At 43.2% G+C, this 13,673-nt stretch overlaps 2 protein-coding genes across 3 annotated transcripts in view; one reads left to right on the top strand and one right to left on the bottom strand.

The window, feature by feature from the left end:
- The window catches only part of LOC146508026 (uncharacterized), a 27,618-nt gene extending 18,229 nt beyond the window's left edge, over positions 1-9,389 (top strand). Inside the window, exons 8-11 of the mRNA XM_085176648.1 lie at positions 5,311-5,449; positions 8,726-8,808; positions 8,953-9,049; positions 9,158-9,389. Of these exons, the coding sequence (XP_085032774.1) occupies positions 5,311-5,449; positions 8,726-8,808; positions 8,953-9,049; positions 9,158-9,325 (487 nt within the window). The 3' untranslated portion in view covers positions 9,326-9,389. The remainder of the gene's footprint in view (positions 1-5,310; positions 5,450-8,725; positions 8,809-8,952; positions 9,050-9,157) is intronic.
- zfpm2a (zinc finger protein, FOG family member 2a) overlaps positions 9,383-13,673 on the bottom strand; it is a 121,044-nt gene continuing 116,753 nt past the window's right edge. For both annotated transcript variants that reach the window (XM_085176647.1, XM_085176646.1), the window contains exon 8: positions 9,383-13,673. In XM_085176647.1, the coding sequence (XP_085032773.1) occupies positions 11,116-13,673 (2,558 nt within the window). In that variant the 3' untranslated portion in view covers positions 9,383-11,115.

Genomic DNA, 13,673 nt, shown 5'->3' with positions numbered 1-13,673 from the left:
GTGTCGCAAATACAACGTAAGAAGTGGCAAAATGTCACTGTGCTGAGGTCTTACTTTTTTTCTGTCCTTGAAGGAATAGCACTTCCTGTACTGGCTCGTTTTTCATCAAATGTTAGATTTTCTGTATTATTTCCATGTTTTAGTAAATTTTTTGGATGCATACAAAATATATACAAAAGGACAGTTTATTCAGGCTGGGCTGATTAATCTACACGGAAAGAGTCAGAGATAAAGGCCCCATCACGTCCACATTTATACGCCTGCCTTTTTCTAATGGTCTCTACCATTTTTTTTTTTCTTAAGAAATCTTCCTTCGGCGTAATAGTTAGTTGAGCCCTCTGTAATAGTCCGTGTTTAAATGTTCTGTGCTCATTGTAATAGTTGGCAGAAGCTCGTGTAATAGTTCGTGTTTTGTGTGTGAGCAGGCTCTCAGGTAACAGAGGCCCTGCATATGAAATGAGATGGTAATGAGGAGGAGGAGGGGAGCCTTATCACTATTGGGCCAAATTCCGACAGTGAATTGCGCAGTTGTAACAAAAGTAACAGAGCGTCCATTCAGCCTGCACTAATCCAGATGGGAAAGTCAAACAGCAGAAAGTCCACGGCACAAACTCATTTCATCACTTTATTAATTTAGATATTGCCTCCTCGCTCCTGTGGGGAGAAGGGAAAAAAAAAAAAAAAAGAGCCCCTCTGAAATGACCAACATCGGTGAGGCGTTTTGCTCTACATGGTTCCCCCACTTCGTCTCCTCCCGTTATCTGTTTAATTCATCCCGCCAATCTTGGCTGTCTTTACCCACTAAATTTCCCTTTGACACGCATGCCTTGCTTCGCATAATCCTCACTCGGGGGCAGAATTAAAAATGGAAAAAAGAGGAGGGAATAGGACAGGTGGCTGGAGAATCCTTGAAATAATGTTCAATGCCAGACCCAGCAATGATTTGACCAGATTCGAATTGGAAGGCTGATAGGGAGATTTTTTTTTCACCCCCCCTTCTCCTTTATTTTTGGAACCAAGGGGCAAGAAAAGGGTGACAGGTGGAAAATGTGCAGAGAATGAGAAGTCCCTTAAGAGCCAGGTCGAAGAGTCAGTTCTAAATTGTGGTGCCAGAATGACTTCAGGGGAAAACTGTGGAAAGGGAGATGAAAATGTCAAAATGTCACTCTCCGGAGGTCTGATTTGAAAAGTTTTCTCTGTCTACTGAAGACTGAGAATTAGAGCAGTAGTTTCTTTTCTCCCTCTGTCTGTATCCATTATTGACCCGAAGGGCGCGTTTCTTCCACTATGAATATGGCAGATGTGTTATCTTTACACAGCTGCTGCTGGCAGCTGATCGTGCTTTCTCTGCTGTTATTTATCAGCTTTGTCCGACCAATCAGCGGTGATGTGCTTTGCTGGAGCAGAGCTCGATATGCCAAGCTACAGTTCTTTGGGTACCGCATATCAACAACAGGTCAGATGGGTTCGTTTACACATGAAAGGTGCATGTTTGTGTTGGTGATATGATGTGAGCAGGATAATGGAAGGGAAACCTACATGTTGTGAAGTGCAGTTTCTTTGAAGCAATGCTGCCTTGTGCTGTTGTTATAATTCAAGTATTGGTAAGTTTGTGGAAAAGAGCTGATGATATTTTTGATTTATCTGAGGTATGTATTAAATGAAAAGAGTCTAAAGCCATTCTAGTGGCTTTGTTAGGTTGTGTAAGAGTGTGTGTGTATGTAGGGGGGTAACACTACACGATGTTTGGACCTTTAGGTCAGGGGTTCGACTTCCAGCTGTCACAGGCCAAGAGGCAATGTACACCCTGGGCAGGTAACCCGTCTGTCACAGGGCTAACACAAAGAGACAGTCAACCATTCACACTCACATTCACACCTGTGGCCACCAATTAAGCCACTAACTGCTTGTCTTTGGACTGTGGGAGGAAGCTAGAGCACGTGGAGAGAACCCATGCAAACACAAGGAGACACAGAATGGCTCCACCCAGCTGGTGGATTAGAACCTTCTTGCTTTACATGCAAACTGAAATGATGACTTCATCACCTTGATGCTCCAAAGTCTTTCTAAGTGCAGAATCGGACCGTGAGTGGTCACAGACCCTCAACTTTGAAGCAACTGTTTCAGATGCAGGAAGACAGCAAATTCATTGGATGTGATTACAGTAATTTTCTTGCTTCAGCCTTCAGTGTACTACAGCATAAAACGACCCTTCTCCTTAAATATTTGTATAATAATACTCAGTAGACATTTTCCTGATCAGATTATGGTCTCTCTTGCTAGTTTAAACTCTTACTAAATACAAGATGATGTTAATTTTATACAGGTAAAGCAGGGTTATACTTTACAGCCCTGCTATTTTGTGATTTACAAGTTGTTGCTGTATTGTAGTGACTTGTTGTTGTTGTTTTTTTTTTTCATATCTGATCCTGGTTTACAAGCCAAAATTGCAATAGCCAAAGGACTCAAAGAATCCAACTGGTCACCCTGCAGTGGCTGGGAAGCATATAACCACACATTAAGTGCTGGCCAAATTAGAACTTCAGATGAAATTCAAATTGTAGTTCTTTTGTAGCCATAGGGAGCTAAATTCACACGCATTTGACCTAATGAATGAGATTTATGCATTTTCTGCCAATCTAAGAATGCCTTTATTTCAGTGATTGGTCTACTTTGCTCCAGCCTATTTTGAGGATGACCCACAGAAACCAGAAAACACATGAAATATATGATAGTCATACATTCTTGAATACCTGGATTTGCCCTTTTGTTTGTTTGTTTTATTCTTTGTTTTAATAATTTTATATTCTGCAGCTGAAAAATTAACAATTTCTGTTATTTTTTTTAAATCCCCAAACCAATTATTCCATTTGTAAAATGATCAATACTTAAGTGTTTAACCGTTCCTTAGTTGGGTGTAACGCAGGGACTGAAAATGTATAGAACCTGTTCACAGTTGTTTCAGATGTTGGAACAGACAGGGCTATAACAGTGCTGAAATCTGATCCAGATCAGACTGAAACAGGTAGGAGTGTCTCTCCGTGCAGGGGTACAGATTAGGGGTGGGTTTTTATAATCGATTTATCGATTAAAATCAATTCTGGCTTGGATAACGTAAAATCGATTCATTAAAATCCTGAATCGATTTTTTTATATAAATTTATTTTGCCCGAAATGCCAGAATCTCTGGTGAAATCTCACAAAATTTCAACAACCACCAAACAGCTAAGACAGTAAATGAGAGCAGGAACATGGATTCTGCACAAAGACTTAAACACACAGCCCAACCGTGGATCAGAATCAGTGAGATGTTGCCTTTCTCACAGTCGGGGCTGAAAGCCGACAGCGCGCTGATTCTGATCTGTCGGCGGTCCGCGCTTTGTGTTCACCTCCTTTATGCGCTGATTCTAAAGCTGTTAGTTTTATGTCTCTCCAAACAATATTGACCGAACCAGCAGCAAAAGAAGATCCAAACTAGGCTTCACATAAACAACGTCATGAATTCATGACAGTTCTGACTTTTATTGTTTTGCTTCGACCACGATGCACAGCTCTCTCTCATGCTCGCTCTCTTGCGCGCTCTCTCTTTCTCTGTCTCTCCCTCTCTCTCCCTCTCTCTCTCTGTACTGTTTTCTGCATTATTCGCTTGCTTGTTACGCACAAGTCTACCGTTGTTTACAGCGCTCGTTTTATATACTTCCGAAAATAAAACCTAATTTCTGCCGTTCAATACCGAACAAATTTAAACTTTTTAAAATTATGCAAAATGCAAAACGCTCAGCCTTGTCTCTAATAAAACCGCTGTAACTTCAGAGGTAACGTTCATGTGTTGATTAATGGTTTTCTTTCGTTTTTGATCTACTGCAGAAAATTTTTATAAAATCCCAGAACAGGAAAATCACCTTCATGTTTTTCTGTGTTTGATCCTCAGCTACTTTGACACAAAGGCCTCTGCTGTGATGCTCACACCTTTGATAAAGTCTTGGTGTGTCAGCTTCCTTTTTATAGATACAAAAATATGTAAATGTACTGATCTGAATTATAATATTTCTGACTGTCAAAATTTCCCAGATTCAAATCAAAGTGAATCGAATCAATTAAATCGAATTGAATCGAATCGAATCGAATTAAATCGAATCGTGGATCGAATCGATTCGGGACCCTGTGAATCGGAATTGAATCGAGTCTAGAAATCAGTGACGATACCCAGCCCTAGTACAGATCTGCAGTGTGCGTGCTCTATGTAGAGGCAGGGTGCGGGGCACGGCAGAGGCAGGGTGCGGGGCACGGCAATAGCGGCAGCAGTGGCGAGTGGCACTATTGATTGGGCTCTGCAGGCTGAAACCAGTCAATTCAGAGCACCAGTGAGCCGAAACCGATTGGGGCTCCTGAGTTACAAAATCCTGCAGCTCTACTTCTCTCACCTGCTAAAAAAGAAAAAAAAACCCAGTATTTCTCATTCCCCAGGCAAATGTTTTCAAAGACAAATTTTAAGATTTATGGTTGAAAAAGACTTGAGGAAAAGCAAATAGTATGTGTGACATCGCTGGAGTTGTTACGTGTGGCCTTTCTCAATCATGGCACCATTCAGAGCCTTAGCGTGCTGTTTTGCGGTTTAAGACCATCTCAGTCATTTACAGCTGTGAACATTAGGTCTCTGAGGATGACCGCTCATTTAAAGGGTGACTGTTGTAATATGAAACGGGTCGTGATCAGATGATCAGGGATGTAAAATGTCCTCATTTCAGTTCGATCTGTGAGCTAAACAGGTTTTTAAGCAAAGATTGCTCCGTCAGATTTAAATTGTTAATTACATTTATTCACAAACATGATTCAGTTTTCTTCTCATCTTACCTGTGTTATAGTTCAGAGCATGTAGCTTATAGTTTGTTTTGTTGACAGAGTGCCTTAACTGCAACTGTAAGAACTTTTGAATCATTTTTCGTTTTTCTCTTTTGTCCTTTTCCCGGAAGAAAAAACACAGAACAAAGAAAAAAGCCAACTTAAACAGAACACAGAATTTCAAATCGTACATATCTCGTTAACATTGTTTCTAACATGAGAAAGCGGTTGCTTTATGTGATAATCTGCGATGAACTGACATTACTGCAACAAGCTAGCTAACTAATGTCATGTAGCATTTAGCAAACACGCGAGCTAAATATTCCTAATTGGATATTAAATCTGGGTTCATGAGGACAGAAACATGACACTGCTATAACGGTTACCGTCACGCTGTTACCACAGAACTTTAAAAAGGCGTAGCTGTTCTCCTGCTCAAGGTCTTGTATGTCTTGTCATTTTTTTCAGGTATGGTAAGGTGGTGCCTTCATTCCAAGCCAAGCAGTTTTCAGCAGCCACGGGGCTGAGCCGCATGCTGCTCATACTGGGGGCCATTGAACCGACTGTGAAAGGCGAGAATGTCTCAGAAGAGGTCATTCAGCGACAGGTCAGGCTGACACACTATACATGCGTCTACAGTGAAGCACGTCCTCAACATTAAAACACTGAAATGTTGCTTTAATGTTGTGTGACTGTGACACAGCGAGTCCGGTGTGACTTTAAAGGGATTTGGGAGTATGTAACTAATGGTCAGGGTACAGAGGTACTATCATAACATGCCATCTTTGTAGGCTGAATACAGCCCCCCCCCCCCTCCTTTTTCAACTATAGCGCGTGTTCTTTTAACTGAATTAAAATCAGCAGTAAGAATTGATATCTTTCAGGCATTCAAATCTTTTCCCTCTCACCTTTTCCCGTGCAGCCACAGGATGGCGCTAATGCGAGAACAATCGCGTCTCCTCCTCAGCAGAGATGCGAGTGGGTGATGATAGCAGGAGCGTTTGTCTTCATAATGTCAGAGACTGTGAGTTGGGCATGATATGACACGAGACATTTTAAATAAACCAAAATTGAACCCGTCTCCTGGAGCTGACACGATGCGTGACGCCCTGCATCTCGTGATGCCTGCTATATTGTAAAACCTGGCCTTTTGACAGGTCATACTGTGTGTGAGGAAGAGGCTGTTAATAAAAGCTACAAGCGTCTTTTGCTGTGTATTGCAGATGAGTTTTTTTCCCCTATAGAGGAGGGGTTATTTTGCATTTGTCCATACTCAGATTTGTCTGTGAATCACACATACAGCTGTGGCACTTCTGCCTGTCATGAAGTCCTGTAGTCATTTCCACGTCCTATTGAAAAACATCAGAGGCTCGGGGGTAGTAATGGATTTCGATGATGAACAACAACAAGCCAGTATCTTTAAAAGCACCGAGAAATGCTCTCTACACACTGATGCCTGTATTAGCAGAAAAACAAAGGCCGTGACAGTCATGTCAGGGACATTAGAGACAGACTATTAGAGAGAAGTTAATTCCTGCTTCCTTTTTTTTAACCCTTTAATGAACTTTGAGTGACATTTTTCTAATATCTGCTCACATCTGCTCACTCGTCTCCTGCAGTTGTCTGTGCGATGCAGTGACGTATGCTAGGGGATGAATGAGAACAGTTCGTTAAGACGCCTTGTTCTCTGCTGCCAGCCACCCACGATTTGATGGCAGCAGTGATGAGGGACCTATTTCAGCTTTTCAAGTGTTACGGTTGTTGCCAAGGAGATAAGGACATCATTGTGCTTGAATTCTCCAAGGACAGAAAAAGGTTTTTTAGACAGGCTAGTGAAGGTTATAATGTACACACAGAGACTCACACACACATACACACCGGACTCAATATAGCATGCATTCCATTTCTCAAGGGCATGTACATGTAACCGCTGCTTAATTGAACTGGACCCGAATTGTTTGCCGCAGTGATGAAAGCACTGGTTTCATTGCGTGCAGGTGACGGATGAAGTTAAAGGCGAGTTCTGCTCAATTTTGCAAATTCCCGTGAATTCTGAAGCGCGGTGAACTTTTTTCAGCCCGAGAACAAGAGACCGATTTCAGAAGTGTTATCAGTTTGTTCCTGCTCTGAGCTGCTCTGCTGAATGAGATGGACACTGCCTTCACTGCATTCAGATCGGCTTACTATAGAAAACGTTATCACTACTTTTCCCATCTTTTACAAATTATTCTGCTAATATAATTTTTCTGTGGCAGAAAGAAAGAAGTTGGGGGCGTTTTTGTTCTCACTGAAAGACATTGCATTGTGCATGGAGCTGTTTGTCCAGGGATCTTGGGTTTTTAGACAAACATAAAAGGTTTGTATGAGTTGATATGGGATTAGAGTGTGAATACAGGTAAAAAAAGGTGACTGTGGAATAAGGTTATTCACATGACCCCAAAATTGACTTGTTAATTCTTTAATTGGGATTGCTCAATTACCCATTAGCGGGTATGGGTACCTGCACAGTTAGTTTTTTTTTTTTTACTTTTACTGTGCAAAAGTTATTCTAAAGACACTTTAGAAATTTTTTTTCCATCATGCAACTCCAATCAATCCCATCATATTCATCAACTAGCACCACAAAGACCCCAAACATTGATTCAGAAAGAACACAGGAAGAAGAGGGAGTCCTGCAACTGATGTGAAAAATTATGTGAAAGGCAAAACACAGGCAGGAAGTTTGGTTTAGTTTGCACTTTGTATGAAGTGTACAGTATTTTTACAAACATTAACTTTCGCACATTAGTGACATGAGTTCTCGAAAGGATATTTACTTTTAGTGTCTAATAATTTGCACAGAACTTTTTATGTATAAATCATTTTTTTAATGCGATTCATCACAACAAACTAGGTCTTCTGTTAATCTCACGTTTCTTCATTTAAGTTCTGTCCGATTCATAGATGCACCCTCTATAGGAGCTTTCAGCAGTGGTATTTAACCACACAAGCCACACATTGCTGCACATCAGTGAGCCTTGGTTGATTGAGACCGTGCTGCCAGTTTCACAGGTTGTCCTTCTTTGGGCAACTTTTGGCAGGTAAACTGGAACAACATGGCGACAATTGCAGACGTTATCACCCAGTTTCTTTGCCATCACAAGTTGGCCAACGTCAGAGTTGATCAGATACTTGTGCTGCCCATTTTTATTGCGTGCCTGAGAAGAAATCAACGGTCTGTTCAGATCTGTGTTTGGCTGGAGTAACTAAATGCTTTCAGTCTCAAACGGGGAGAGAATGTTTCACCTGTGCAGTTTTGATGAGGTTAACAAGGATACGGTGGATGTTTGCACGCATCTACCTGAATGGTTAGTTTAGTTTTTGTTAAATAGTGACCATCAGCGACCGTGTTTTTTGTTTGTGTTCTCTTTTGTACGGTGGCCCTGAGAGGTCAAACGCTCCAACTTAAGAAAACACCAGCAAAGAGAAAAATGCTGCAAAAGCTCACAAAACACAACTGAAGTTTTTGGGGAGACGATAACGTGATGAAAGTGCAGAACCGAAAAGTTAACAGTAAACAGCGAAGATGTATCTACAATATGTTAGGAAACTCGCATTGCCCTTTTCTCCCTCACAACATCGATGACCTCTCTGAACTTTTAAGCGTGCCTCAGTGCAATCCTTCGATTTATTCCTTCTCCGTTTTTTTTCCCATTTCCACTGTGTTTGTGTGTGTGTGTGTGTTTTATGTGCTTTGGCAGCGTTTTTCTATTTGTTGGTGTTTTCTTAAGTTAGAGTCCATTTGACCTCTCAGGGCTGCCGTACATTTCTGATAACTGTGGAAATTCTTTGTTTTTGTTAGCCTGTATTGATCTTTCATGGGTTTTTTTTTCTGTTCCTACAGAAATACCTACAAAGTAACCCTGCGCACCAAAGTGCTGCTGTCGATGAGCATTACTTTCTGAATGAAAGTGCAGCTCAAGTAAGGTATGGCAAAGATATGTAGACGCTTTTTCCCCCCCCCATATTTTTCTGGATGGTTTTGCACATTTGCATGTGGAATTCAAAGTGAACTTAAAAAATATTAAACAAAATGATTATTCTGTTTTTTTTTCTTTTTTTCTTTCAAAGGGACATAACAAAGTTTAAGCCCCTCTCCAGCAGGACATCAGTGAGCGTGCTCACGGGGGACTCCTTTGACATGCAAATGCCAGAACACCTAAACCGAGTGAGTACCTTTACTGTAACTGCACAACTTCATGCTGCATCATTAGGTCTGGTACAGTGACTGAACAATGCTCTAATAACATGGTAAATCATATTCCCCATGCACCAGATGGTAGTGAAGCTTCAAAAGAGGTTTCTGGAGGAATCCTACCCGTCGGCCAATCACATTCACATAAAAGGAGCAGACCGGCGAATGATCTACAAGAAGCCATCTGCCATCAGCCAGCACCTGAGGAAGCTAGTCAACCAACGACAAGCCAAGCAGCAGAGCGAGTGACCCGTGTCCAAAATGTAACTACACCCCAGACATGAATGGAGTAATAAGACAATCAAGTTACTTTTTTTTTTTTTTTTTTTTTTTTTAAACATTTCTTTGCAGCAATCTGGAACGATTGTCTACACGTCTGCTAAGGTTCATCAAGCAGTCAATTTCAGAACACACTTTTTTGCAGAGCTCTGCTTCATTGGAAGCTTTTTAATTGAAGATAACTGGAGGGTATTCAATGTGATGAAGTATTTCCTGTCTTAGATTCATCTTATCTTTCAAGTTGTTATTTCAGGCTCTTCACCTGATTGGCCAGTACCAAAAAAATTAATACATTATTCCTTATCAATGCAAAGGCCACACACGTCACCGCTCAACCGGATACCTTTTTTTTATCTCACTTGGTTCTGTCTTAATATTCTGCCATGTTATAGCCACAAGGGAAGATACATGGAGTCCTCTTGCGCTGCTGCGTCACTTCATTTTGTTACTCGCATATAGCTGACCTCCTGTTTTTTGGACTTTTTTTAAAAACTGCATATCTTTTTCAAAAATAAATCTTTATATATATATATATATATAAGTGTTTGTTTGTTTGTATAACACTGCAGTGATCTTATTTTCTGGTATAGATTCATGTGAAAGAAACACCAGAAAGCACTGGTTTATCCTGAGGATTTAAGTTTAATTATGACACCACATCAAAATAAAAATTTCCAACAGATCTGGAATTTAATTCCATCCATATACATGCATAGCAACAACGTTTTAAGAAACATTTTCTCCCATAATCAGGACATTGGAATGATCATTTTACATCAGTATCCCCCACTGACCTCCCAACCCATCTTGTTCGTCAGCAATAAACTTAATTCTTGTACAACTTGCTTTTTTTTTTTTCTCTTTTTGTTTTTAAATTCCCAATGGGGTTACAAATAATTATATGCACAGTCCCCATTTCGTAATACTGCTTTCAGTAATGTTCCCTCATTTACAAAGTATTGCATTGAGAGCAAAATTTGAAAAAGGGAGACCAAAGTGTATCATCAAACAGAAATACGAGTACTATACAAGAATGCTGCCATCCTCATGAAAACATCCACATCTGAGTTGAAGAAAAGAGACAGGGACAAACAGCCACATATGTATGCAAAGCCATGTGTATATGCCAAAATGTGAGATGCAGGGTTGTGCCTGGTGATCACCCCCACCCACCCCCCCAAAACGGCGGCTTTTTAAGGCTAACAAGTCATTAGTAGCAAACTGCAAGTGACATTTTGGCCATATACAGAAACTGGTACAGCAAATAAGAATACACAAGTGCCTCAGTAGCTATTTTTGTGTCTAAAATGCATCTCATTTTTGTATTGTCTATTGTTTCATTGAGCCTACATTACAGTGTAAACAATATGTGTGCTACACAAGAATGACTATACAATAACATTACAAACAACTCTGATATAAATTTCATTTTGAATTTAAATTAAGACCACTACTCCTATTAATACTGATTGTAAAATAAATTAATGTGAAAGTGGCACCAATATTATTCTTGATCCATTTTTCTTTTTCTTTTTCTTTTCTTTTCTTTTTTTTTAAACCAATGGTTTTGCATTTGTAAGTCTTAAAACGATGAAAGAAGAAGCTTCTCTTGATTGTCCACAAGCAGCGGTTAGCACTGCATGATGCACTATTCCAGACACAACAGTGTACCAAAAAAAAAAAGAAAGGAGGAAAAGTCAGTAAGGGGGGGAAGGTGTCGGGGGAAGGAGCGAGGAGGAAGATGAAGAACGTGTCTTCTCTTATTTTACATGCTCGGCAGCATGTGACGAACAGTAAAACTTCTTATGGGTAATAAAGTTTGACAGGTTGTTGAACTGGATGTCACAGAGACGGCAGTACTTGCCGCTTCCGGAGCCGTTCACGCCCTTATTGGCTGTGGGCGCCGCCTCCTCGTTTGGGGACTTGGAGGAAGGCGACATGTTCTCGTTGGAGTCGGTCTGATTTTCGGTGGCCCACGTCGGTGAGGGATTGGGGGCCTGGCTGTCTGGCTGGGGCTGGTTCTCTTGCTGCGGCGGTGCTGTGCCTGAACGCTCCTCGGACTTGTGCCCCCCGTTGACAATGACCATGCCTCGGTTTTTAGGCAGGAGGGGAAGGGGTTCCTTGCCAGGGTGAGGGCAGCCGTTAGCAGCAGGCTGTGTGGCCTGCTCTCTGGTTGTTCCCGTCTCTCCTCCTCCAGCACCTCCTCCCCCATTAACACTTTGCTCCTGTTCACCGGTCTCTCCCTGCACCGCTGGCCCCCCGTAGTCAGTTGGTTTTATCCCAAAATACGGCGATATTTGCTCAGGACCTTTGACCTTCTTTATTGCTCCAGGATAGAGGCAGTGGGGCAGAAACATATTCTTGCTGTCCTCTTTTGATGGGATGAGCTGGGGTTCAGCGAAAGACTTGAGACCTGGCACGGGCCCCAGGTGTGGAGGAAACATGCCTCCATTCTGCACCATCACCTTCCCGTTGCCATTCTTCTCACATTTGCCTGGGTTCTTATCGTAGACTTCATCCGGGTTACCGCTGCTTTCACTCTTCACATCTGGGAACATGGTCGTCTCCAGGCCGCCGCTCTCATTGTGCTGTTGTTGCTGTTGTGGCTGCTGCTGCTGTGCGGCAGTGGCGGCGGCCGTTGCGGCGGCCGTTGCGGGGCAAAAGTTCTGTTTGTGCGCCAGGTAGTTCTCCACTTTGTTAAAACTTATCTTGCACACTGCGCATTCGTGATAGTCCAAAAGTCTTTTGGGAGAGCTACATGACTTGTCGGATACCGGCGAGCATTTTTTGCTAAGGTCAATGGGAGCGTCCAGCTCCTGTGGCTCCACGATGTTGCATTTGGGAGCCAGAACGGGTTTGGTGACAGTCAGAGAGGCCTCCAGGTGTTTAGGTACCATACCTGGGAACATATCACAGCGGGGATGGAAGCGGTCTGAAAGGCTCTCTACAGCTTCCTGGGATGTGCAAGGGTTCATGGAAGGAACCCCAAGGAAACCTGGCTGACCCATAGGGGGCCTCTGGTGGTCCTGATCAGGGAGACACATCTCATACATCTTCCTGCGCTTACGGCTCCTCATGGTTCTCTGCATGGAGGGCACCTTGTTGGTGGGCATGCGTTTCATGGGGGGATCATGACGAGTGGCGCAGTAGTACTGCTTGTGGACCATGTAGGTCTCGTGACGACTGAACGTGATATTACAGGCGTCGCAAGTCGTCTTGTTCGGATCGTTGTCACTTTCCACCAAACCTGTGCTGGGGCTCTTGCCCTCCATCTGCTTGTCATTCAGCCTCTCCTCAGCCCCAGTTGGCGTGGAGACCTTCTTCACTTGTCCTGCTAGATCCTTATCGGGGCCTTTAGCCCCAGCGTTGATCATGTCCAACACGCTGGAGTTCAGGCAAGCTGACTGCATGAGGTGGCTGTCAGCCTCCGACGGGTGGCAGCTGGCCAACATGCTAACAGAACTGTGACCGCTGTTGGGGCTGACCGCCTCGGGGACCTTATCCGAGAGGGCAGAGAAGTCGGGGGACTTGGCCATGTGCTGCCAGCGGCTGTTACAGTAGTGCTTTTTGTGGACCAAATAGTTGTCCAGGTTGCTGAAGGTGATATTGCATTCAAAACAGGTGGCCCCTTTGGGCATAAGAGGACTGTAGATGACAGGGGGGTAGCTGTTCCCTCCGTGGCGCAGCCTCCGGTGAACTAGCTCTGACATTTTAGCCAGAATCTCAGAAGCCTGCGGGACTACTGAAATGTCTTGGGAGAACGCAAACTGAGACAAGAAGGGGCCCATGGGAAATGTAGGCATGTTATGCTGCACAGGGGAGGAGGCCAGTCGGGGGCTGGAGGGCTCAGACTTGATCCTAGTGTAAGAAAAACTGGCTTTGCTGCCTGGGTGGGCCTCTCCCTTCTGAACAGACAGCATGGGCTTCTTCTCAGCCTTGTCAGCTTCCCCGTCTGTGCTGGTCTCCTTGTTGAGGGTCCCTTTGGGACTTCCGAGCAGAGCGTCCTTCCTGTTGGCCAGCTCAGTGCGGGCCTGCTGCTGCTGCTGCTGCTGCTGGAGGCTTTCCTCCGGCCCCCTGGGGGAGTGCTCTGTGCCGTTACCTTCCCTGTGAAGTTTGCTGCCGTGCCCATGTAAGTCCTGATGCTGTAAGAGTTCCCTGTGGCTCTGGAAGCTGATATGGCAGTGATTGCATCTGAAGGCCGCCTGTGACAGGTGAGACATGATGTGATGCTGGAATGTAATAAGAGAATCTGCCGTGTAGTTACAGATTGTGCATTTCAAGCTGGTGCCAGGAGGGAGGCTCTCTTCCATTTTGACAC

The sequence above is a fragment of the Neolamprologus multifasciatus genome, chromosome 11 (assembly GCF_963576455.1).
Source record: "Neolamprologus multifasciatus chromosome 11, fNeoMul1.2, whole genome shotgun sequence".
In the NCBI taxonomy this organism is placed as follows: Eukaryota; Metazoa; Chordata; class Actinopteri; order Cichliformes; family Cichlidae; genus Neolamprologus; species Neolamprologus multifasciatus.
The sequence above is the reverse complement of the archived record's forward strand: the minus strand, read 5'-3'. Positions and strand labels throughout refer to the sequence as shown.